This window comes from Bufo gargarizans, chromosome 1 (genome assembly GCF_014858855.1).
Source record: "Bufo gargarizans isolate SCDJY-AF-19 chromosome 1, ASM1485885v1, whole genome shotgun sequence".
Lineage (NCBI taxonomy): Eukaryota > Metazoa > Chordata > Amphibia > Anura > Bufonidae > Bufo > Bufo gargarizans.
Window position 1 is genome coordinate 40,752,001 of NC_058080.1, and position 26,208 is coordinate 40,778,208.

Consider the following 26,208-nt stretch of genomic DNA (forward strand, 5'->3'; position numbering starts at 1 on the left):
CTTCAATAACTATATAAAATACAGGCCTGTCGCTATACGATAAAATACACAATGAAAATAAATTACACAATAAAATATTATATTATGTTATAATACTGATAGTAGCCGCTGAGAATACGCAATGAACTACTGCAGGTTGAATGGGGCCGCTGGTAGTTAACCTAGTCAGATCCACTCAATCTGCAAACGTGTGGAGACTCCTGCTGTAGTGGAGTGTTGACCGAGCAAATATATTCAATATACCTATTGCCTATAAAATAAATGAATGTGAGCAAACACAAAATCCCAATGTGCTAATATTAAAGGAACAGTCCTAATGGTATTAAAGTGTCAATATTAGAAAAAAGTTGAGAAAAGAATCCAGAAAAAAGTCCGGAGTGCAATCACATGTGATTAATCCAAATCCATCTGTGTGAATAAATATTCAACATGCATAAAAATCCTATGGCATTAAATCTGATTGTGTTGTATTACTGTGCTTAAAATAATAGATAAATGTTCAGTTGCTGCAGTCTTTCTTAAATTGCCCACAAACCGCAGAGGTTCAACAGTGTTAGCGGCACAATGCTGTTATATCTGTGGCCGCTTGCGTATAGGTATGACTTGGTATTCCAATGTTGCAGTCTCGGTGGTTTCAGTTTGCCACTGTGAGCACAATTACCTAGCAGAGGACTACGATGCCGAGTATTCGGTAATGTTCGCTGCTATCTAAGGTATCATGCGGTGCAATGGTACTCACGCTTGGTAGTGTCCGGTCTGTGGCATGAGTGCAAGGCACGCTTACCTTACAGGCGCAGATTACGAGACTGCCTTACTGTTATATCCCGGAACTGTATAGTCCGCTTTGGCTGTTGTAGAGGTCCGGTAGCAGGTCACAAGTCTCTCTCTGTTTTCGCCGTAATTAGTTCACAGTCTGCACTTCTCTTTGCAATGGGCGTTTCTCCTATCCTTCACATCGCCCAAGCAGCTAGTTTGATGGCACCGGCTGTGTTGTATTATCCGTAAGTTACCAGACTATGGCCAATAGACCTGGAGCTTGTTTGTTCAGTAAAAGCGCTTTCTCTAGATAACAATACTATTGTTCATCTAGTTTTGCCGGTTCATTGCCAGGGTCCAATACTTTATCTTTCCACGCCAGACGCGTTTCGAAGGTTAGGCTAACTTCTTCCTCAGTGGCCAAAGCCACTGAGGAAGAAGGTAGCCTAACCTTCGAAAATATTCATTTTTATAATATGTAAATTACCTTGCTACCAGCAAGTAGGGCGGCTACTTGCTGGTAGCAGCCGCATCCTCCTCTCATAATGACGCCCCCTCCGCTGTGTGAGTGACAGGGCCAGGGAACGGGATCGTTCTCTGCTGGCCCTGTTTGAATTCAAAATATCGCGCCTGCGCCGTACCTGTCTTTAATCGGCCGCTCTGCCGGCCGCTCCATCCTCAATGCGCCTGCGCCGATGACATCACATCTACACCCGGCGCAGGCGCATTGAGGATGGAGTGGCCGAGAGAGCGGCCGCCTCTCAGTGCGCCTGCGCCGATTAAAGACAGGTACGGCGCAGGCGCGATATTTTGAATTCAAACAGGGCCAGCAGAGAACGATCCCGTTCCCTGGCCCTGTCACTCTCACAGCGGAGGGGGCGTCATTAGGATTGCAGGATGCGGCTGCTACCAGCAAGTAGCCGCCCTACTTGCTGGTAGCAAGGTAATTTACATATTATAAAAATAGCTTTTTAACAAAATCTACTGAACAAAAATAAATATTTAGCTTATGTATAGGGAGCTCGCAGTGTAGGGATTATTATTAACCCAAAAAAATAATAATACGGTTTAGTGGGCTGACAGAAGCCCTTTAAATTGCCCCAGTATAGATATAGATTTTGCTTTAGGAGCCTCAGGCTTTGCTTCAAGGTTGAATCCCCAGTTGTCCCTACCAGCGTACACCGGTACAATGTTCAATAGCTAAACAGACTGTCAATATACACACAGAGTAATGTATATGAGTAATGAGGTGTGCCTCGAAATTGAACCGGCATTTCAGAGAAACCCTCAGGCATGACTTGTGCCTTAAAACTTATCACACAAACACAGTATGATGTCTACCTATTTGTATAACGAAACAAAATGTAAAAGGAGGTTCATTCACAGATTATTAGGAGAAGGTAGACTTGAGTACCATCAAGAGCTGACTGGAGTAGATACTTGCGAACACTTCTTGCCTCTCGAGAATTTCTAGAGAATGTCTCTTATCTAGAAGTTTCTTTCTTTTTATTCAGACTAGGTAAGATCTTAGAAATGTTGACTATGGAAATGGTTTTGGGGACTGTGGTTTTATGGACATGGCAAAAATATCTAGGGCAAGATTGTATGGATATGGTGGATATCTTAGAGACAAGATGTTATGGATGTAGCTGAGATCCTAGGGACTGTAGTTTTATGGACACAGTAGATATCTCAGGGACAAGATTGAAAGATAGGGACAAGTTTACAAGCATTTGTAGAGGTTGTCGTTTGGATGTGGTGGAGCTCTCTCATACTCTGTTGTATGAAAATGGAGGCGCTGGTGGTTTGGTATGGCAGATACATCAACGATTTTCTCCTTATTTGGGGGGGCGATGTGTCTGCCATACCAAGCCTCATCAAATATCTAAATTATAATCCTTATAATTTGCGTTTCACCTATTTCTTTAATTCCCATACAATTATTTTTGGGGATTTAAAACTTACCGGTATTTCAAATGAGGTCATATACACTGAAACTTTTCGTTAAGGGCTCTTTCACACCTGCGTTCTTGTCTTCCGGCATAGAGTTCCGTCGTCGGGGCTCTATGCCGGAAGAATCCTGATCAGTTTTATCCTAATGCATTCTGAATGGAGTGAAATCCGTTCAGGATGCATCAGGATGTCTTCAGTTCCGGACCGGAACGTTTTTTGGCTGGAGAAAATACTGCAGCATGCTGCGCTTTTTGCTCCGGCCAAAAATCCTGAAGACTTGCCGCAAGGCCGGATCCGGAATTAATGCCCATTGAAAGGCATTGATCCGGATCCGGCCTTAAGCTAAACGTCGTTTCGGAGCATTGCCGGATGCGACGTTTAGCTTTTTCTCAATGGTTACCATGGCTGCCGGGACGCTAAAGTCCTGGCAGCCATGGTAAAGTGTAGTGGGGAGCGGGGGAGCAGTATACTTACCGTCCGTGCGGCTCCCGGGGCGCTCCACAGTGACGTCAGGGCGCCCCAAGCGCATGGATCACGTGATTACATGGCATGTCATCCATGCGCATGGGGCGCTCTGACGTCATTCTGGAGCGCCCCGGGAGCCGCGCGGACGGTAAGTATACCGCTCCCCCGCTCCCCACTACTACTATGGCAACCAGGACTTTAATAGCGTCCTGGCTGCCATAGTAACACTGAACGCATTTTGAAGACGGATCCATCTTCAAATGCTTTCAGTTCACTTGCGTTGTCTGGATCCGGCGTGTACTCCACTTGCCGGAATTACACGCCGGATCCGGAAAAACGCAAGTGTGAAAGAGGCCAGAAGTTTCAGGTAATACAATATTGAAAGCTTCCAGCCATCATCCTATACATATTTTGAAGGCTGTTCCAGTTGGGGAACTAATTAGAGCCCGTAGCACTGATAGAAGCATTCTCAAATAAATGTCAAATAATTATATGACACGTCTGCACAAAAGGGGATATCCGAAATAGATGCTATCTAGAGCCCTAAATATATCCAAAAATAAGTCGAGAGAGGAGGAGTTATTCAAAACAAAAAAAAAATGATAGAATAAAGAATGAGCTGAAAGACCCCGAACAATCCACATTGGTCCTTACCTATAGGCCTCATGCACACGATCATGCCGTTTTTTGCGGTCCACAAACCATGGATCCACAAAAAACGGAAGCCGTCTGTGTGCCTTCCGCAATTTGTGGAACGGAACGGGCAGCCCATTGTAGAAACGGACAAGAATAGGACATGCTATTTTTTTTTTCTGGGGCACGGAGCAAAGGATGCGGAGAGCACACGGAGAGCTGTCCGCATCTTTTGCGGCCCCATTGAAGTGAATGAGTCCGCACCCGAGCCGCAAAAACTGCGGCTCGGATGCGGACCCAAACTACGGTTGTGTGCAGGATGCCATAGTCGTCAATTTTCTCAGATCAAGCAAATAATAACAAAATGCCTTCCTATTTTGTATGAGTATAGTTAGTGTCTTACATGATACATTGAATAAAGGATGCAGAATAGGGTCGAGGCGACCAAGTACAATTGCCACTGTCCTTTCACCTTCATTGGTTACACGTACTACTAAAACTGTCTAGTACTTGGATGAATTATACTGGCTTTACAAAATGTGGAGGACACCCTTGCAAATTTGCAAATATGTTCTCCCAACCAAAAGTTTCCATAATTTCACTCGCACTGAAACGTTTGCAATCAAAAGTTACATTAATTGTAATACTACGGGCATATATTTATGTATGTATAGTATATATTAGTGATGTTCGAGCATGCTCGGCCAAGCTCCTGTTCGGCTCGAGCATCTCGATGCTTGGCACATGGCTATATTCGGCTGAATATCGCATGTGCTCGAGCGCAATACTCGAGTCTCTGCCCCGCACGTTTCTTGGCTGCTACGCAGGTAAGTACTGCCCTCACTGTAATGCCGTAGCCATGTTGGTTACTGGCATTACAGTGATTGGCTGGCCGGAACACGTCATCGGGTGATATATAGCACCCAATGACGCATGTTCTGCCCATTCTTAGTCAGGGAGAGCTGTGCTGAGGAAGGGACAGACAGTGTAGGGAGTGATTTTAAGAATATTTTTACCACCAAAACTTTTCAGAGACCCAAAAGTCCTTTTAAAGGACTATTGTGTGTGACAGCAGCAATTAATATTTTTAGCGCAACCTGCGCTAAATAGCTAAAACTTTACAGACCCAAAACTCCTTCTAAGGACTATTGTGTGTGGCAGCAATATCTATTTTTAGCGTATCCTGCGCTAAGTAGCGTACAATAGTTAGGCAGCTGCAGACAGCGGCATTGGCTGCGCACATCTCCAGTGTAAAGTGTGCGCATCCCAAAAAAATCTGTGACATCCAGTGTACTTTTTCCATAGATGGTGTCCGCTGCGGACAGTGACATTAGCTGCGCCACATCTGCAGTGTAACGTGTGCGCTGAAAAAATGTATCTGTGACATACAGTACAGTGTACTTTTTTCGTAGAGGCTGCGGATAGTGACATTACCGGTGGTACCTCTCCTGTATAATGTCTCCTTATCCCAAATACCTGTGACATTCCCTGTAATTTTTTATTAGCCGCTGGTGACAGCATTGATATTATCTGCCGTATTTCTCCTGTGTGACGTTTCCACATACCAAATACCTTTTTAAATTTGTTTGCGCATACACTTCCAAATCCTGCGCTACTGTACGCGTGACAGACTTTCAAGCATATATGACATTTAATATGAAGAAAGCGAGCAGTAAGGGACAGGGCAGTGGCCATGATGCTGATGGTGCACGCAGAGGCCGTGGCACTGGGCGCGGTGAAACTGTGCCTGCTGCCAGAGCACAAGAAACACACTCATCCACGATACCTAGCTTCATGTCCCAGTTTGCAGGGCGGCGCAGGACACCACTCTTGCAGTCAGACCAGTGCGACCAGGTGGTCGGCTGGATTGCAGCAGATAATGTTTCCAGTCTGTTAAGCACCACCCTGTCTTCCACCAAGTCCAGTCTCAGTAGCCAAGAGTCTGCTCAACACAATCCCCCAAGTTTCTAGAATGGGGTCACTTTTATGGAGTTTCTACTCTTGGGGTGCATCAGGGGGGCTTCAAATGGGACATGGTGTAAAAAAAACTGTCCAGCAAAATCTGCCTTCCAAAAACCGTATGGCATTCCTTTCCTTCTGCGCCCTGCCGTGTGCCCGTACCACAGTTTACAACCACATATGGGGTGTTTCTGTAAACTACAGAATCGGAGCCATAAATATTGAGTTTTGTTTGTCTGTTAACCCTTGCTTTGTAACTGGAAAAAAATTATTAAAATGGAAATCTGCCCAAAAAGTGAAATTTTGAAATTGTATCTCTATTTTCCGTTAATTCTTGTGGAACACCCAAAGGGTTAACAAAGTTTGTAAAATCAGTTTTGAATACCTTGAGGGGTGTAGTTTCTAGAATAGGGTCATTTTTGGGTGGTTTCTATTATGTAAGCCTCGCAAAGTGACTTCAGACCTGAACTGGCCCTTGAAAAGTGCCAGTTCAGAAAAATTTCAAGATTTGCTTCTAAACTTCTAAGCCTTGTAACATCCCCAAAAAATAAAACATCATTCCCAAAATGATCCAAACATGAAGTAGACATATGGGGAATGTAAAGTAATTATTTTTATAGGTATTACTATGTATTATAAAAGTAGAGAAATTGAAACTTGGAAATTTGCAATTATTTACAAATTTTTGGTAAATTTGGTATCTTTTTATAAATAAAAAAAATATATTTTTTTTTTTACTTCATTTTACCAGTGTCATGAAGTACAATATGTGATGAAAAAACTGTCTCAGAACGGCCTGGATAAGTCAAAGCGTTTTAAAGTTATCAGCACTTAAAGTGACACTGGTCAGATGTGCAAAAAATGGCCTGGTCCTTAAGGTGAAAATGAGCCCGGTCCCTAAGGGGTTAATTCATATAGATCCCTATGTTGGATTCATAAATTCAGTCCCAATAAAAATTGCGGTTTTTATATGCGATTACCGTATTTTGGCCATGTGGCTGGGTGGTACATTATTTAACCCTTTGATGCAGACCTGTTGTAGTGAATCCGTATAGTTGATGGCACTACATTCTTGTATCTCTTTGGATTAGTGCAGGATTTTATTTAATTCCCATACAAGCTACTAGACAGTTCATCATGTCCGTGCGTATCACACATTTAGTGAAATTGTATAAAGTCTATGTTCAGGCGAGACTTGCTTTCACCCACACTGCGGTGTAATTATAGTGTGTATTAGTCACGGCTCTCTTATAGTTCAAGCCTTTAGTGTGTGTTACTCACGACTTTGATGATTCAAGCCGGTCAATTCTTCTGCTCCTCGGTGTAGATTTCAGTTGCTTCAATATCCTTTGCAGCGCATGCGCTCTAGAGCCGGTAGCCTCAGCTGATGGCTCTTTTCCCCAATTCAGCGGTGAATGCGCTATATCTTTGTCGGCGTCTTTACTTTGGAACCAGCGGCTTCACCTGACGTTTTACCTCTTTGGATACACAATGATTTTGATGATAGTCACCTCGATGATGATAGTAGATCACCGTCCACCTTGCCCGCATATACCGCCACCAGACACGTTTCGGAACACAGTCCTTCCTCAGTGGTGCAAAATTCAGAAATCAAATCAGGTTCTGGCACTTTGTGTTGGATCCTAATATGGTGTTTCGAAGTTGGATCAAATACCTGGACCGGATCACTCAATGTATCATGGATACTATTATCATTTAATTAACGTCATTCACATAATGCGTTTTATTTAGATCACAACACTACTGAATGTGCCCTCACTGCCTATCTACTTATTTGTTAGATTAACTCTTTGAAAAAAGGATTATGTGATAGAGTAAAAATAACAATAGAAATAAAAAATAAAAATAAACGTCATCATATCTAAATGCCAAAATGAAAACAATAGCAATGAAACCTATAAGTGGAAAATGGAAATGGAGAAATATATGTTGTTGTAAGATAGGGGAGAGGGGAAAGTCACAGGAGGCATCGATGTCTGATGTGTTCCCTAGCGCATCCCTAATCTGACCCTGACTCCTAGCTGTATGAGCCGACCTTGAAGGTAGGAGGGCTCATACTCGGGAACCTCGGATCCCTACTGACCCTCCACCGATCCCTGAGCTAGGAGCTGGGTAGACAGCCCGTTCCTCCTGGACGCGGAGAAACAGGAGTCTAAACTGGCCGAGCTGCAAGGGGATAAAACATAAACGGCCTATGGATATGGCAGGAGAGTGAAAGACTTCCACACCTACCTGACACAGACACACTGACTGGATCCCGTGCTCACAAGCTGGTGTCCACACCCAACATAAAAGGACACAGCACGCACACATAAACGCACAGGAAATCAGACCCATAGCTGCAATAATAACAGACACCACATAAACACAAAATAACATCATGGATAACTTAAACTTCACATAACAACATTTATGACCACAAGGGTGGCCCTCACTGGCAGATGGTATAAGGATACCAGGAGGGTGCCTCCAGCAACATGCCTGGAGTACTCCTAAAACTTCTGCTCTCAACTGAGGCTAAATAGCCCATGAAGCCACACCCACACAGAGACACACCCCGTGTTCACAGACAAAGAAGGGAATTAACCCTTCCAAAACCAGGCAAGGGGTGGACACTACTTAAAGGGGAAGTGCACACATACAGAAACCCCGTGCAATACAAACAGGGAAAGTGCACACCATACAAACTAAAAGCACACCTACAAAGAGAGGTTGCCAGGTGCAACCGCATGCACTACACAGCAAGCTGCCTCGCAACAGCACAGGCTGCTATACTGACCATAACAACATGTTGCCAGCGGCAACCACAAGTGAGGCAACAAACTAGCGGCCCTCACCTGTGATTGAACAAGCAACCAAACCGCAGGCAACAGCAAGCGGACAGAAATATAACGTGCCCAAAATACAGTAATCGCATATAAAAACGCAATTTTACTACAAAACATATATGCGTGAGCTCCGCATTTTTATTGGGACTGAATTTATGAATGCAACATAGGGATCTATATGAATTAAGTGACCTATTTTTATTTATTTTTTACCTTAATTTTTTATGTACCGGTATGTTTATGAAATATTAAACATTTTTATGTATATTATAGATTGCTGAACAAGTAAAGATGCATGCAAATTAATGTGACTCAGCCAATTAGTTTATTCCTTTGAATATATTATCTGCTTGGTTACATACATTTTTAAAGTGTTATTGAATGTTGATCACAGGGTGTAATACACGAGGAAATGATGAATGCCCTGCACGCAGGGAGGAGCGAGTTCCCCTCCCCCACTGGTAGTGGGCGGAGGGGTTTTAATTAAACCTGAATGTTCGGCGCCACATAGTTACGATCAAGAACGTGATTGTTCGAAACGCGTCGACTGTGCTTGAGTGAAAGGATGTGTCCTCACGTGTCTTTGTTACTGCAAATAAAGTACAGCAACAAAACGATATTAAAGTGCTGGAAATTTTTTGTACTATAGGCGCCGTTGTACTATGGTTCTGAGAACATGATGGAGACCTTTAGCACTGGTGGAGAACTCATATGGACGTGGTGGAAATCACTTGGACAAAAGTTGTATCAATGTGGTGTACAGTGGTGCTTGCAAGTTTGTAAACTCTTCAACATTTTCTACAGTTCTCCATAAATTTGACTGAAAACTACATCAGTCCAAAAAGTTGATAAAGATAACCAAATCAAACAAAGGAGTCAAAAATATTAGACTTGGTCATGTGTTTGAGTGAAATGATGCAATATCACATGTCTGTGAGTGGTACAAGTATGTGACCCTTTGCTTCCAGTATCTGGTGTGATCTCCGTGTGCAGCAATAACGTCAGCTAAACATTTCCAGTAATTGTTGATTAGTCCTGCACATTAGGAGGAAATTTAGCCCGTTTCTCTATACAAAACAGCTTCAGCTCTGTTATGTTGGTGGTTTCCTCCCATGAACTTCTTGCTTCAGGTCCTTCCACAACGTTTCTGTTGGACTAAGGTCAGGACTTTGAGTTGGCCGTTCCAAAACTTTTACTTTATTCTCCTTTAACCATTCTTTGGTAGAACGACTTTCTGCATGGCCCACGTTCTCTTGAGATTCAGTCAGGTCACGGACAGATTCCTTGACATTTTCCTTTTAGGATTTGCTGATATAATTCAGAATTCATTGTTCCATCATTGATGGCTAGCTGTCCTGTCCCAGATGAAGGAAAACAGGTCCTAAACCCAGTACTGTATTTAGAGAGTATGCTGTCCTAGACATGTTAAGCGTTTAAACCCTCTATTACTTCACTAAAGCTGTCCATAGACTTGAGGGTACTGTGGCACGGTAGATTTGAGGTGGTTTTGTGATGTGGTTATTGTCCATGTGGTTTATACAAGTGGAACTTGGAAAGGGGGAGTGCTGTGTGGTCTCCTCACAACCACAGTCCCTGAGATGTATGTGGTCTCCTCACAACCACAGTTCCCAAGAGCTTGGTGATCTCCTCACACTGTCCCTGATATCACTATGATTTCTTCACATAGTCCCTGATATCTCTATGCTTTCCTCATACAGTCCCTGGGATCTCTGATCTCCTCACACAGTCCCTGAGATCCCTGTGATCTGGTCCCTGAAATCTGACTAATTGAATATAAACTGCTAACTTTCAGAGCTAGATAAAGAATAGTACAGACACTGGAGACATTTCTCCTTCAGTTTACATAAGGAGACTTCAAGGACATCTGTTTGCTCAGAACTACAGATGAAAAAAACACGGATATAAAATACGGTAGCGTGCATGTGGCCTTAACAGGGGTCCTCTGTTCAGGACCCTCATCTCTTGGCCAGAGCCTAGAGTAGTTATAAAGAGTGTCTCATCCTGTGGAGGACCAGTCCTACATTAGGCTACTTTCACATCGCTTTGGGTTTTGTTTTTCATATCCAGCAGAGGATCTCGAAACCGGTCCAAAACGGTTTTGTTTGATTTAACACATCAGGATGCGACTTTTCCGTTAGGATGCGGTTGTTTTAAATCGAAATGGAGCAAACTGGATCCGTCACTAATAACAATATAAGTCAACGGGTGACTGAAAAAAAACAGATCTGGCACCATTGACTTACATTGTTTTTTTTTGTTTTTTTGTGATGGATCCGGTTTGTTCCGTTTCGATCACCGGACACAAAACCAGAGCTGGCAGTGGTTTAATGTCCAGTCACAAAACTGAAGGCATACTGATGCATCCTGAACGGAGCATACCCCATTCACACCACATTGGCCCTATGCCAAAACGCTGATGTGAAAAGTAGTCTTACACGGACAACCCATTGATTTCATTGGAAATTGTGTAATACTTCATTTCCCCTGTGGAGGCTCTGCAGGTAAATTGAACACTTGATGTCATCAGATTACATCTGATCGATGGGGGTTCCAGCAGCGGATCACTATAGGACAAGGGTCGGTAACCTCCAGTACTAGAGGCGTTGTAAAACTACATCTCCCATCATGCACACTTGCTTGGCTGTTCTCAGAACTCCTGAGAAATGAATGGAGCATGCCGGGAGTTGTAGTTTCACCGTAGCTGGAGTGCCGGAGGTTAGCCATCACTGCCATAGGACAAGGGTCGGCAACCTCCGGCACTAGAGATGTTGTGAAACTACATCTCCCATCATGCACACTTGCTTGGCTATTCTCTGAACTACTTAGAAATGAATGGAGCATGCCGGGAGTTGTAGTTTCACCGTAGCTGGAGTGCCAGAGGTAAGCCATTACTGCCCTAGGACAAGGGTCAGCAAACCTCCGGCACTAGAGGTGTTGTAAAACTACATCTCCCATCATGCACACTTGCTTGGCTGTTCTCAGAATTCCTGAGAAATGAATGGAGCATGCCGGGAGTTGTAGTTTCACCGTAGCTGGAGTGCCAGAGGTAAGCCATCACTGCCATAGGACAAGGGTCAGCAACCTCCAGCACTAGAGGTGTTGTAAAACTACATCTCCCATCATGCACACTTGCTTGGCTGTTCTCAGAACTCCTTAGAAATGAATGGAGCATGCCGGGAGTTGTAGTTTCACCGTAGCTGGAGTGCCAGAGGTAAGCCATCACTGCCATAGGACAAGGGTCAGCAACCTCCGGCACTAGAGGTGTTGTGAAACTACATCTCCCATCATGCACACTTGCTTGGCTATTCTCTGAACTCCTTAGAAATGAATGGAGCATGCCGGGAGTTGTAGTTTCACCGTAGCTGGAGTGCCAGAGGTAAGCCATCACTGCCATAGGACAAGGGTCAGCAACCTCCGGCACTAGAGGTGTTGTGAAACTCCATCTCCCATCATGCACACTTGCTTAGCTGTTCTCTGAACTCCCACAGAAGTGAAAGGAGCATGCTGGGAGTTGCAGCTACACAACAGCCGAAGGTTGCTAATCCCTGCTATAACAAAAAGGTCTGTTCAATTACGGATATCGAGCTGGATTTAGCAATGCCGCAATTAATAGCCACAATGGGGCCAAGAAAGGACACGTCCCATCTTGGCACAATGTCTGTAAGGAGAGTGCCCGCTCGTTGTTCCCTACTAGAGAAAGCTGAGCCCTAGAATACTGGGGCAGCATGTTGGCTCAGTGGTTATGGGGCAGCACGGCCGCTCAGTGGTTCGCACTCTTATCTTGTAGTCCTGACCGAGAGCAACATCTGCATGGAGTTTGTATGTTCTCATGAAGTTAGATCACGAGCCCCAATGGTGGCAGGGACTGAGGTCGGCCATGACGCTCTCTGTACAGCGCTGCAGATGATGTTGGAGCTATATGAGTAACCGAAATGTACAGTATAGATGCGGCACAGTCACAGCTTGCAGAGTGGTATCAAAGACTCCTAGTAGTAACTGAGCCGCCCTGCCTCCCCCACCGGCCTCCCTCTTCTTCTCCTCTTACAATCATCTGATCCTTCTCATAACCATCACACAGCACAGTGCATGTGGAGCGAGGCGGAGCAGAGCCACATACCTCCTAGCAAGTATGCAGAGGTGGGGGCAAGCAAGGGCTAGATGACTTCTGAGACTTTTTTTTTTCTCATCATGGAGAAACGTACTGCCTGGACAAAGTGCAATTGTTTCCATAGATCCCAGAAATCCTACCTCCCTTCATGAGCGCAGATCATGGCATTGTAACGGATAAGGTAACGCGTTTCTCACCTCGGATTCTCTTTCTTCCCTAGGCAGTTGATGGTTGCGGCGCGGCAGGACTTATACGGTGTAGGTGAACGCTGATTTTGAGCCGATTGGGACAGAGACAGGCGGCGTCTTTATTCGTGCTGCGACTTTTTTCCTTTCTTGCGACGTTCTTGGTTCCTGTAAAGTCCCGCTCTGCAGCATCTGGAGGGTTACAAGCTCCTCTGAACCTCCAGGTTTGCAGCGAGAGTAGTTTAAAAATAGACCTATGGAAATAGGATGTAGCAGAGTTGAACTGCGGCACTCGACTTACATTGCGGTTTATGGTGGAGAAGTCGCGTGCAACATGCAACCAAACCTCCAGCAGATTTGAGTTACTGGCAGCAGTGGAGATACGGTGCGAACACGGCCACAGTGACCATCATTAGATGTGGCGTCTTAACCCTACCATCTCGTGTCGCCCTAGCCTCGGTGACAAATTCCCTTCTGCCACATCGGTATCTGTCGGCATTGCACCTAGTAGTTTCGGAGCAGATATATATGTCACTTATGATGGAGCAAAATATTTTTTTTACCAGTTTGACCAGGTCTACATCACATTTTATGACTCCGTTTGACGTATACACAGGGGTGCACCACCAATGAGGCCAGGTGAGGCAGCACCAGCTAGGGGCAAGAGGGGGGCAGCAGAAAGGCCAGGGGCAATGAGAGCTTTTATTGTGGCAAAGGGGTTAGGTTAAGAAATTGGCATTGGTGGGGGGGGGGGGGGGGGGGACATTTCAGTTTTCGCCTCAGGCAGCAGAAAGGGTTGGTGCACCCCTGCGTATACATTACAAGAACGCAGAACACCACTTTCTTGTGTCCTGCACAGTCCGGTAAAAAAAAAAAAAAGTCAACTTTATTTATTTATTTTTTTATTTTTTTACAATGGAACTCTATGGTGAACGGATGTCACTTTACGAGGCTTCTATTTAACGGATACTTTTTATTTATATATACGTAAAGAGGATTGAAATAACATCATGTGAACCCACCCTTAGCGCGTTAGATGCACAGAGGGTTGCCCCGTTAACCCTTTCAGGCACGCAAACAATGAATTTGTCTATGGTATCAGTGGGTGATTCTTGTCATTTGCGCCTCCCGCAGGTCTGCTGTGTAAGCGTGGAAGAACGTGCGGTGGCCTCCAAACCACCTGTGACGTGCATTGATGGGACGGAAGATGAAAAGGCCGACCTGTATATACTGCTGCAAGGTCTTCTTCAGGTCAGTTCTTTACGGGGAGGGGGGGGGGGCTCTTGCTAGTCGTTACTCAAGTATATGAATTGTGTGAGAGATATAAACCTAGAAGACCCTCTGCTTTGCCCTCCTGGTCTTGCTTATGGTCACCAGCCACCTCCGCTGGTAGTTTGTTCCAAGCCTCAACTCCTCAGTTCCTGCCATTGGTTCTGACCTATTCCCCCCCCCCCCCCCCCCAACTAATTTTGGATTGTGTTGATTATTATTATTTTTTCAAAAACTTTTCCCTCCTGAACCTTATTTACGCCTTTAACATACGTAAAGGTTTCTAACTTGTCCCCCCCCCCCCCCTCACTCCTTATCTTTCCTCAAAGCTATGCACACGGGTTGCATTCCCCAGGGGTGGACACTACAGGGTTAATGCTATATCCCTGCCGCCTGTACTGCAGCGTTACCATGTGTCTGTTATGATAGCGGTTGATAATCTTCGCCCCTGCAGCGGTGTCTTGTGTAACCCATGACGAGGATGTGTCCGTGCCTTGGTATCTTCAAGGCCTCATGATGCACACGAACGTATTTTGTTTCCGTGTCCGTTCCATGTTTTTTTTTTTTGCAGATAGGATGCAGACCCGTTAATCTCAATGGGTCCGCAAAAAATGCGTAAATGGGGGAAAAGTCAAGGATTTTGACTCAACAACACCTTTGCAACAAAATCTACACCTAATACACGCCAACCCCCCCGCCCCCCCCCCCGTCCTAATAGTTCTCACAGCTGAGGGTTTGCTACCCTGTGGTCCAGCCAGACACATGTTACCAGCACTGATACATTGGAGCAAACTCCCAGGCACGGAGAGAGAGGTACGCTGCTGCGGTTAGCACACAAGTTTACCAGCTGTGATCAGGACTGGCTAAACGCCTGCGATGAGCAGGACAGGGGTGCGCACTCTGACGCCTAATTATGCAACGGCTGGGTCAGGTGTAGATGATAGTCTATTGTTTGTTCGTGACGCCAATTGCAGCGTGCGCAGGGTACAGTCACAGGGCCCTGCAAGGTGTTGTAACTCGCGTCCCAGGTTAGGAATGTCAGAGTGGTGTAATGTCTCTGTGTGGTAATAGCAATAGTGTCTCAAAGATGTCTCCTACCTGGGGACGGCCGGACTCCTGGATCCTGGCTCACTTGCAATAAATGGAGTGTGGTGCTAGTAGGAGTAATAGAGGAATTTGCAGCAGAAATTGAGATCCAGACAATGTGGATAAAGGTGGAACGGTACCATCCAACAATAGCATGAAGTTAAAAGCAAAAGATTAAAATGGATGGGTGACATCGAGTAAAGCACTTACTTCACTGGGGGGCCGTCAACAGGATACGCACATAACACCTGTGACGAGTACCCCCCCCCCCCCTCCCCCGGCCAGGATCGTATGTAGAATCACAGTGAATGATGGCAGCAAGGCAGCAGCGCTTCTGATCAAATCACCTTTAATTTCAATATATGGCTCAACGCGTTTCGGGGATCAACGTTTCCCCTTCCTCAGGAGCAAGTATAATAGGCCGGGGGGGTACTCGTCACAGGTGTGGTCACACATCTAATATATTAACATTATTACAGTCCAGTGGTTAACTAATAATTTGACCTATGTATAGTTTTGACCTATGTACTACCTGAGACTTCCCGTTACACACTGATTGGTCTCCAGTACCGTTTTTGTGACATTGTCTGTCCTACTCCTACTACACCACCGGGACAGTAATAATATCTCTACCTACCCTCAGCTTGGGTTGGCGCTCTCCTTTTTTTCTTCCTTTCCCACACTCCTTGGTCAGTTGAACTCCTTCAACTCACCTCCTTTTTTTGTGTATCTCATTATCTCTGGGGTAACTGCAGGGGACAAAGGTTTGGCCAGCGGGGTCACCCCAGCAGCAAATGGGCCTTGGATGGAGCGCATAGGGGTATACTCCACTTGATCCCCTGCGTACAGGTTGTGACGGGCCTGTGGTAGGTTGTGGCGCTTGACAGAGCGGCGGCCCACAAATATTTCGTCTTGGAGGAAGCCCACTCCTCTCTCTACAGCGAACCATAGTACAGTCCCTGTGCGCCTGATGAGCTTTGGGTCGCCGGGCCGGGGGTCATCTAGCACTTGTTTGACATATTCCTCTATAGCTGATTTGTATTCCCAGGCCGTCTGGGCATGCACTGTTATTTCCAACGGGACCTCTGGGTTAAGGCTCCTGGACTTGGGGATGTCCTTTCTGGGTGGCAGAGTGGAAACTCCGTCCGCCTCCGCTGCACCAGCAAGCGTGCGTGACTGAGCCTCTTCAGGCCTACTAGCGGTGGCGGGACCCACCAGGCACGGTGCAGGGGCAGCTTCGTACTCGGCCTGGGCCTCAGGGAGCGCGACTGCTCCTACCTGATATCGCGGCCGGTTCCGGTGCCTCCTGGTAGTCATCTGGGGCTTCAGTTGCCGTCAGCAGTTCAGACTGGTCCAAGGCCTGGGCAACTTGGTCGGCGGTGTCTTCCATGGGAGCAGGATTGTCGCTGGCGGCCATCTTGGGGGACGTCTTGTCGGTGCATCCAGCTGTTGCAGAGGGATACACAGCCTCCGGGGTCTGGACTGTAAATGCGATGTCCTCTTCCGCGGGAGCTGGTTCAGGAACCGCAGCCATCTTTGTTAGAGCAGCGGCGGCTGTCTCGCCAACAGTTGAGGAACTCACAGCCTCCGGGGACACTCCAAAAGCGCTGGGGCCAGCTCGCTGGGAGACCCGGATCTCTGGTGGGTGAGCCTCGTACTCTGGTTCTCCACTTGGGTGATGGGAGCGCCATCTTCCTTGGCTCCTCTGTCAGGAGGAGTACAGGAAGTGCAGGAAGTGAGGGTGGAGCCCAGAGGGAGGAGTCTGCACTCCCTTGGTGGGCTGGCTTGAGTTTCCGTTTCTAGGGGGGCGTAGTCATCATTTTCGCGCTCTTGAAAGCCATGAAGACACTGAGCCAGTCAATTTTCAGGGTTCTGGCACAATTCTCAGATCTTGCAGTACTGTTAAACATTTGATCCCGTTGGCACACAGTTGGATCCGGTTCTGTTGGCACACAGTTGGATCTGGTTCTGTTGGCACACAGTTGGATCCGGTTCTGTTGGCACACAGTTGGATCCGGTTCTGTTGGCACACAGTTGGATTCCGGTTCTGTTGGCACTCAGTTGGATCCGGTTCTGTTGGCACACAGTTGGATCCGGTTCTGTTGGCACACAGTTGGATCCGGTTCTGTTGGCACACAGTTGGATCCGGTTCTGTTGGCACACAGTTGGATCCGGTTGGCAGGAATAGGCACACAATTGGATCTGATCCTGTTCCAGTGATGCCAAAAAAAGCTGTGCAGATGGGTTGCATTCCTCAGGGATGGACACTACAGGGTTAATGCTATATCCCTGCCGCCTGTACTGCAGCGTTACCATGTGTCTGTTATGATAGCGGTTGATAATCTTCGCCCCTGCAGCGGTGTCTTGTGTAACCCATGACGAGGATGTGTCCGTGCCTTGGTATCTTTAAGGCCTCATGCACACGAGCGTATTTTGTTTCCGTGTCCGCTCCGTGTTTTTTGTTTGCAGATAGGATGCAGACCCATTCATTACAATGGGTCCGCAAAAAATATGCGTAAATGGGGGAAAAAGTCACGGATTTTGCCTCAAAACACCTTTGCGACTAAATCTGCACCTAATACACGCCAAAAAGTGGCATATATTGGTTGATAAATGACGCCCAAATAGTTCTCTCAGCTGAGGGTTTGCTACCGTGTGGTCCAGCCAGACACATGTTACCAGCACTGATACATTGGAGCAAACTCCCAGGCACGAAGAGAGAGGTACGCTGCTGCGTTTAGCACACAAGTTTATCAGCTGTGATCAGGACTGGCTAAACACTGATGCGTCCATTCATTGACAGCAAGCAGAGCTCTTGAAAATGGTGAAGAGTTTAAACAGTTGTATTAGGAAGTTGCAGATTTTTCCATCAGACTGGGGTAGGGTCATTTTTACACCGGTCCCCTTTTACACGGGCTTTTCTGGCGGAAGATGTGCGTCATGTGCGTTCTAAAAGGGGGGTGGTGCTACACTTTTACGCCAAAATCTGGTGTAAAAATAAGTTTAAATGACCCCCAGTGACAATTGATAACATTTCCGGAAAAGCAGGCGCAGGGTCAATGCGATCTCCTGCAGACTCAGCCCGATCCGTGGAGGAAATGTGCGAGCGCTGCAGAGTCAGGCCTGCTGACGTGACAAAACTGTCAACATTGAGAACTGAAATCTTGCATTTTTTTTGTCAGAAGACCCAAAAAGCAATAAAACCATAAAACCTGCAGGGAGCTACTGGGGGCATGATTATGCAATGCCGCAATTACCATCACATTCTGTGGCAACTGGGAAAGTGGATTAACCCCTTCTGGGAAGATATTGCAGTCCATTGAGGTTTCCCTCAAAGAGAAATGCACGACCCCTTTAAATTCGTATTTCATATTGAAATGTTGTAAGACCTGCTTGCTGACTATTACTTCAAATGGAAACTCCAATGTGATATCAATCTGTACAGCGCTGCGGCGTATGTAAGCAATGCAAATACAATAAGCATCCATACCCTTCCCATGTCTCGCTCTCTTTCTTACCACATTTTTAAATGGGTTATGTAGGAATTTCATATTGATGGTCTATCCTCAGGATGGTCATCAATATCAGATGGGCAAGGGTCAGAGTCCCGGCCAATCAGCTGTTCTCCGGTGGGCACGGCTGCCTTTTCGCAGCACAGCGCCGTACATTGAATAGTGGCCGTGTTTGGTATTGCATTCACTTGAATGGAGCTCGTGTGACCGATGAACCTGACGTCACTGACCTAGGAGGAGGCCTAGATGCTCACAAAGTGCCGCAGCCTCTTTGAACAGCTGATCAGCAGGGGTCTCAGGAGTCAGACCCCCGCCGATCTGATATTGATGACCTGTCCCGAGAATAGACCATCAATTTCCGCATGAATCCCTTTAATATCAGGTGGAAAGGAGTGACAAGACCCTCATCTGTTTTCAAGAGGACCTGCTATCTCATTGATTTTAATGGGAAAAAAAAAACGTGCAGTGCTTCATATCTCCTGTGGAGGCGCTGTAGGGAAATTGAATCCTGACAAAGCTGGTCATTGAGTGTAGCAGGAGGACACCCTGTGATCAGCTTGTTGTCAGGAGGCGTTTCTAACAAAATGGATTATCCAAAAGATATGTCCCCCTTTAAAGAAGGGACGTCTGGGGTCCTCCTTTCAGGATCCTTATCTCATGACCAGAGTGAAGAACAGCTACAAAGCTTGTCCTGTTCTGCATAAGGCCTTTTCATACGTGATGATAAAATGCCCATGAAGGATTCATGTTTGGTCCGTGAGTCCGTTTTTTTTTTGTACTCCGTGTCTCATCCGTATTTCACAGACATCGCCAGGCTGAAAATTAAGTTCCACATCATATCCCAGCAACAATTTGTCAGAACCACAGACGGCATCCATGTTGTGTCCATGGTTTTCATGGAACCATAGACCTCAGTAGGCGGCGTTTTTGGTCCACATCATGTGCCGTGTGCCTCCTTCATAAATTAGGTGCATCTATGGCAGTCCTGTTACCAGAGGTAAGTGTTGTAAATTTGCCGAGAATGGAGTCTCAGCCCCACTCGCCCTCAGCTGCTGAACATGGCATGAAACCAGCCGTGCAACTCAATTATGTTATTATTATTATTGCACAACCAGTTAAAAAAGGAACTTGTGACTATTTTTTCTATTTTTGCAGCTAAGAAAGGGCGCTCTGTAATACTTATTCCTCCCCTGTGGTGGCGTTGCCAACGGAAATTTTTTCTATATTTTTTTTTTTTACTGGATAACGTATTCAAAAATTATGGACAGACAACATTTTTTACGGATAAATTGGAAAACCAGAATGAATGATAACGACTATAAGTAATACACGTCTGTAGCTCAATATACTGATAAGAACTCATTACCAGCAATTACTGTGAGCTGTGATGATAATTACCACCAAAATAATCTAGTCAAGTACAAACTGCCTCAAAAATTCACACATCTATTTTTTTTCACAGACACAGAAAAAAGTTGCCTATTTTTTCAGACTGTGCAGAAATTTCTGGACGGTTGGCAACCCTGCGGGAGACCCTCCGACCCTATGTAGAGCAGAGACCTGAGCTCTCTTCACATTACGCTTGCATTGTACTTTTACCATGGTTTTTATAAAAAAATATATATTTTTCAATGGGTTACGTGACGACTCCATAGAGCAAGTTCTGTGGGGGTAATGGCCTTATCTGATGCCATCTGACGTGCTTACCCGGCTCTATCCTAGGTTGTTGACTTTTGTCACTTCAAGGTGGGAGTGAGACTTCGCTAAAAGTCACAAGTCAATCTGAATGTTGTCTGCAATGGCAGAGTTCCACCATCCTCACACCACTTACCGATCCAATATTGATCTATTCTTTTTTGGCCGCACCTGGCACCACTTGGAACAGGTTTGAGGAGCATGTCATAATAATCTTTATTTACATACAGTACTGTCTTTAACGCGGGGCAAAAGGAGCAGGCCACTGGTGCCGTGGGGGGCAGCAGCAGGGCATAGGGAGATGAGTGCTTCCATTATCTGTATCGCTGTCCTCAGGACAGTGATACGGATGGAAGTGCTGCTGCGGGGCAGGGAAGGGGGAAGGGGCGTCTCCCTTCCCCGTTCCTCTGATAGGCTGCAGACACTAGGCAACATCTGGACGTAGATGCTGTGTTGGGGCCACATCTGGGGCTACATGCTCTGATGCGGACACATCTGGGGCTACATGCTCTGATGCGGACAAATCTGGGGCTACATGCTCTGATGCGGACACATCTGGGGCTACATGCTCTGATGCGGACACATCTGGGGCTACATGCTCTGATGCGGACAAATCTGGGGGTAATAATTTTGAGGGGAGCGCATGTGGGGGCACAGGATGTGGTGGGGGTACATGATGTAAGGGGGGAACTTCTGGGGGTACTGCTTCTGAGGGGGAATATCTGGGGATAATTTTGAGGGGCATACTGATTTAGATGGAGTCACATGTGGGGGTACAGGATGTGGTGGAGGCACATCATGAGATGAGGGGAACATCTGGCCATACATCTATACATTATTGTGGTGTTTAATATAAAAAAAATTACTCTTCTATGTTGGAGGTGGGGGGTGTTAACACAAAACATAATATCTACCTACAATTACAATATAGAACTATAATTCTATAGATGCTGGCCACTTTTTCTAGCTGGGAAATGACTGCTGAATGAAGAGGATCCTCTCCTGCGCGCATCCTCTACAACCTCCCAGAGCGCTCTGATTACGTCACTGGGCTCGGGGCATGCCCAGTGACACTATTGAGGCTGTTGCCCTCAGAAGCCGTAGGATCGGACAGGCGCAGGCAGTCGGCGATACTGCGGCTGCGCAAGATTTCCTGCGCAAGAAATCATGAAGCAAGGTTTGTCTGTTGAATAAATTACATGACGTAGCGGAGGGGGCGACGCCGCTCGGCTGTGGGAGGAAATTTATTTATGAGGAGGCGGGCTGGGCTTGAAATAAAAGCGGGCTGGGCACTGCAGGGGGGCGTTACTGGGCACTAGGGGAGAGGAATAACGCCCCTCTGGGCACCTTGAAGGTTCATTAGCATATCTGAAAAATCGCATTTGCTGTAACCACATGAAAGTCGGCAAATTTTTTGAGTCTACAGCGAATGGTAAATTTGTTTGGGTAAAAACATATCTGAACTGCAATACTAAATTTGCAGTGTACCTGATCACATGTGATATGTCTGCTTCAGTACGTAGGATGTACCACTAATGAGAGAAATACTAGAATAAGGAAACATATCAGATGTACCGCATTTTAAAATACGAAATGTTTCCGCTGTTAGTCTACACTTTGCCCTAGTGCATAGGGGCGATACTTCAGCCTTAAGGGTTACAGCTCCTCTGCGGGGTGGTGATCACAGAAGGAAGCTTCTCAATAGAGAGGCTTTTTGAATGTTCTCCTATAGGCTTGAATAAAAGACATGATTTGATACTACAATATTATTGATTAATTTTCTTGCTGTTTATTGCATTGTTTACATGCAGATGTTAGAAGAATATTAGAGTTTATATCATGTGTTTTGGATTTTATCAATCAGTTTCGTATTCCGATCATGTGACACCAGAATCTTTGTGGATAGGTGTAAGAAGGGTATATAGGAAACTGTTTATTATTTGTTATATATGTCATGAGTAAGGACCGGAATACAAGGGTCCGAAACACGTAGACTTACTTTTGCGTTTGTCTTTTGGAAGTTTTTACCGCACTGCAAATAAAGAACCACTTGTTTGTCAAGAGATGGATTTCGTACCTATTTCTTCAGTTCTAACATAGCCGTGTCCAGGCTGTAATCCGAGCTCACAACAGGTGGAACAGGCGAGAGCTGCTTTTTCCTGTGTTATAAGTGCTCAATGTTTGTACGACTTTTACTTCTGGCTCACCCATAGACAATTCTGTGTAACCTTTACTGGGCGTGATTTCCTTTTCCCAAAGGAATTCTGGGCCTGTGAACCAATTTTAATTTTTCCATTTAGTTACATTCGGGCCTCTTGAAGCATGGTCTGGTAGGTTATGCTTTGTGTCAATGTGATGCCAATGTTCCGGATTTGTTATTTCTTGAATTTTCTCCACTCTGTTGGCAACAAAGATATGGAATGTTCGAGCTTCGTTGTTTATGTATCCTAGGACAACTTGTTAGACTGTCCAAAAATAGTCTTCATCTATTTTTAGTTCCAATTCTAATCTCAGAAACTTGCTCACTGATGCTGAAACAACAGCTGCTGTCAGTTTAAGTCTTGGTATTGTCTGAATACTGGTAGGTGCGACTCTGGCCTTTTCCAAAACCAGGGAACAGTGTATCTTTTCTTCTCCTATCACTCTGATGTAGGAGCATATCCATAACTACTGGCATCTGAAAAGTGATGAAGTTCTATTTTCTTGTATTTTCTGAAATCATGAGGTACAAAACATCTGGGTATCCGAACTTCTCTCAAGTTTTGCAGGTCTCTTATCCAACTCTCCCACCTTGGCCTCAAATTTTCAGGTATGGGCTCATCCCATCCCAACTTCTGTCTGCATAATTCTTGTAGTATTTATTTTGCTCTGAGGATTACTAGGGCCAAGAATCCCAATCAAATATAGAAGCCACTGCGGAAAGAATGGTTCGTCTAGTTGCAATTTTCTCTTCAATAGATACTTCAAAGAAGAACTTGTCATTCTCTACATTCCATCCCAATCCAAGTATGTTCTGGACTGGAAGATGATCATAATTGAGATCTACATTCTTCATTGATGATGCACGTTCAGATTCACTGATGGATTCCAGTACCTCTGTTATTTGAGATTAATTTATGAAGGCGCAGGTTTCCTCTTGCGCATAACTCTTGGCTTTCTTTCACTAGTTTGATTGCAGATTCTGTAGACTCTAGACTTATGAGACCATCATCTACATAAAAGTTTTTCTTCAGAAAATTTGCTGTTGATGGGCAATCCTTTTCATTCTGATTGGCCAGGTACTTAATACCATAATTGGCGCAACCTGGAGAAGTTGCTGCTTCAAACAAGTGAACTTTCATTCTGTATTCTGCTGGCTCTGTATCTGTATCTCTGTCCTCCCACCATAGAAACATCAGGAAGTCTCTATCTTCATTCTTCCCATGAAACTGGTGGAGCATTTTTTTCAACGTCGCACCGCTACGGGATACTTTCTACAGAGTACTCCAGGCAGAGTGTTTGTAAGATCTGGTCCTTTTTAGTAGATGATCATTCAGTGCAACACCATCATACTTTGCTGAGCAATCAAATGCTACTCTAATCTTATCTGGTTTCTTTGAATGGTAAACACCTTGATGTGGGAAGTACCACACTTCTCCTTTAGGTTGGTTATTAACTTTCTCTGCATGTCCTTCGAGGATGCCTTCCATGTCAAATAATCCTGCTTGAATTTGGGAACTCTCCCCATCCTTTTCTTCAAACATTTCAATCTTGCTAGGGCAAGATTTCTGTTATTTGGCAGACGAGGTTGCTCTCTAAAAGGTAAGGGCGTTTCAAGATGACCTTGTTGCTTCTACTGAATACTTTCTTCTAGAGTGTGTACGAACTTTGTCTTCTTGGCATACACTTTTTTCTTTAGAACTTATGTCTGCAAAGTTGGATTCAAGGATCTTAATTACTTTTGCTGGACTTACAGTTGGTAACTCTTGGACAGATATTCGATGACACAATCCTGTCAACTGTCTTGAGTTTGCAATCTGCTGTTTTCCTCCAACAACACCCCATACTAGATCAGTTTGAACAGCATAGGGTTCACCCTTTCCTCCTGTGATTACCTTTCGTGGTACCAAAGCTTCGGGATAATCGTGACCCATCAACAGTCCAACACCAAACTCCTTTAGCGGGGACATTTCATGTGATATGAGAGATAGGTGCTCCCATTTATTGGCTGTTTCACAGTTAGGTATGTGATCTCGATCTAGAGGTATATCGTCTTTTGTATAAGCTGGAGGTAGATCTAATATGAAGTTTGAATGAAGTCCTCTAACTCTCAGTCCTTTGACCTAGGGGTGGGCGATATAGGCGATATGCGATATAAATTTGTGCCACAATATGGATTTTGTGCATATCGCCGGACCGTGATTGCGCGCACCATGTTCTCCTGAGCCGGCACAGTGGAGAAGGAGGAGTCCCTCCCTCCCCACTGTGCGCGGCTGCCGCTGACCACCAATGATAACAGAGGAGGAGGGAAGGGACTGACAGTAAATCATTGAGTTTTCACGATCTTAGTGAGATCGTGAAAACTCTAATCCGATGGTATATTCTAACCCCCAAGCGTTCCCATGGTGACAGGGACGCTTGCCTGGGGGTTAGAATATACAGGGCCACGCCGCTCACAGGAGAAAATTTATAAACTAATCAGTAACTTTAACTTTAATCATTACTGATCTCTTTACTGGATACCTTATATCTGTCTTAGCTCCGGTAACAGCAGGCAATGCGGGTGGGCGGCGCTCACTCCCTGACGTCATGCGCCTGCGCCACCTAGTGGGAGGAGCAGGCGCGTGACGTCAGTGAGTGAGCACCGCCCGCCCGCACTGCCTGCTGTTACCGGAGCTAAGACAGAGTAAGGTATCCAGTAAAGAGATCAACGATGATTAAAGTTACTGATTAGTTTATAAATGTACTCCTGTGAGCGTCGGGGAGAGGGATCTGTGGATGGCACTGTTTAGGGGAGGGGGATCTGTGGATGGCACTGTTTGGGGGAGGGGGATCTGTGGATGGCACTGTTTAGGGGAGGGGGATCTGTGGATGGCACTGTTTAGGGCAGGGGGATCTGTGGATGGTAGTGTAGAGGGGAGGGGACGCAGCTCCCTGCTGTTGTGTGCACAAAGCACAGGGCAGCAGGGAGAGTGTAAAGTCCTATTTACCCTAAGGCTAGTTTCACACTTGCGGCAGGACGGATCCGACAGGCTGTTCACCATGTCGGATCCGTCCTGCGGCTATTTCGCCGTGCCCGCGGACCGCCGCTCCGTCCCCATTGACTATAATGGGGAAGGGGCGGAGCTCCGGCGCAGCACGGCGGTGCACGGAGAAAGCCGCCGGACTAAAAAGCCTTACATGCAGTAATTTTAGTCCGGAGGCCTTTCTCCGTGCACCGCCGTGCTGCGCCGGAGCTCCGCCCCCTTCCCCATTATAGTCAATGGGGACAGAGCGGCGGTCCGCGGGCACGGCGAAATAGCCGCAGGACGGATCCGACATGGTGAACAGCCTGTCGGATCCGTCCTGCCGCAAGTGTGAAAGTACCCTAATAGATCTCTATTAGGGTGAATATGACAAGGGTTCTAGCCCTTAAGGAGGCTAATAGTTATTAAAAATAAAAAGTTTAAACACCCCCCCAATATAGAAAACAATATATCGCGATATATATCGCACATGCTTAAAATTATATCGCAATA

General features: G+C 45.7%; 1 protein-coding gene across 7 annotated transcripts in view; it reads left to right on the top strand.

Moving 5' to 3' along the window:
* ST3GAL5 (ST3 beta-galactoside alpha-2,3-sialyltransferase 5) overlaps positions 1–26,208 on the top strand; it is a 155,119-nt gene that overhangs the window by 99,920 nt on the left and 28,991 nt on the right. For 4 of the 7 annotated variants that reach the window (XM_044295028.1, XM_044295038.1, XM_044295053.1 and 1 more), the window contains one exon: positions 14,064–14,180. The exons of 1 other annotated variant lie outside the window; for it this stretch is intronic. In XM_044295028.1, coding sequence (XP_044150963.1) covers positions 14,125–14,180 — 56 coding nt within the window. In that variant the 5' untranslated portion in view covers positions 14,064–14,124. Of the gene's footprint in view, positions 1–12,706; positions 12,926–14,063; positions 14,181–26,208 lie in introns of those variants that run through there. 2 more of the 7 variants (XM_044295017.1, XM_044295045.1) reach the window with 2 other exon arrangements.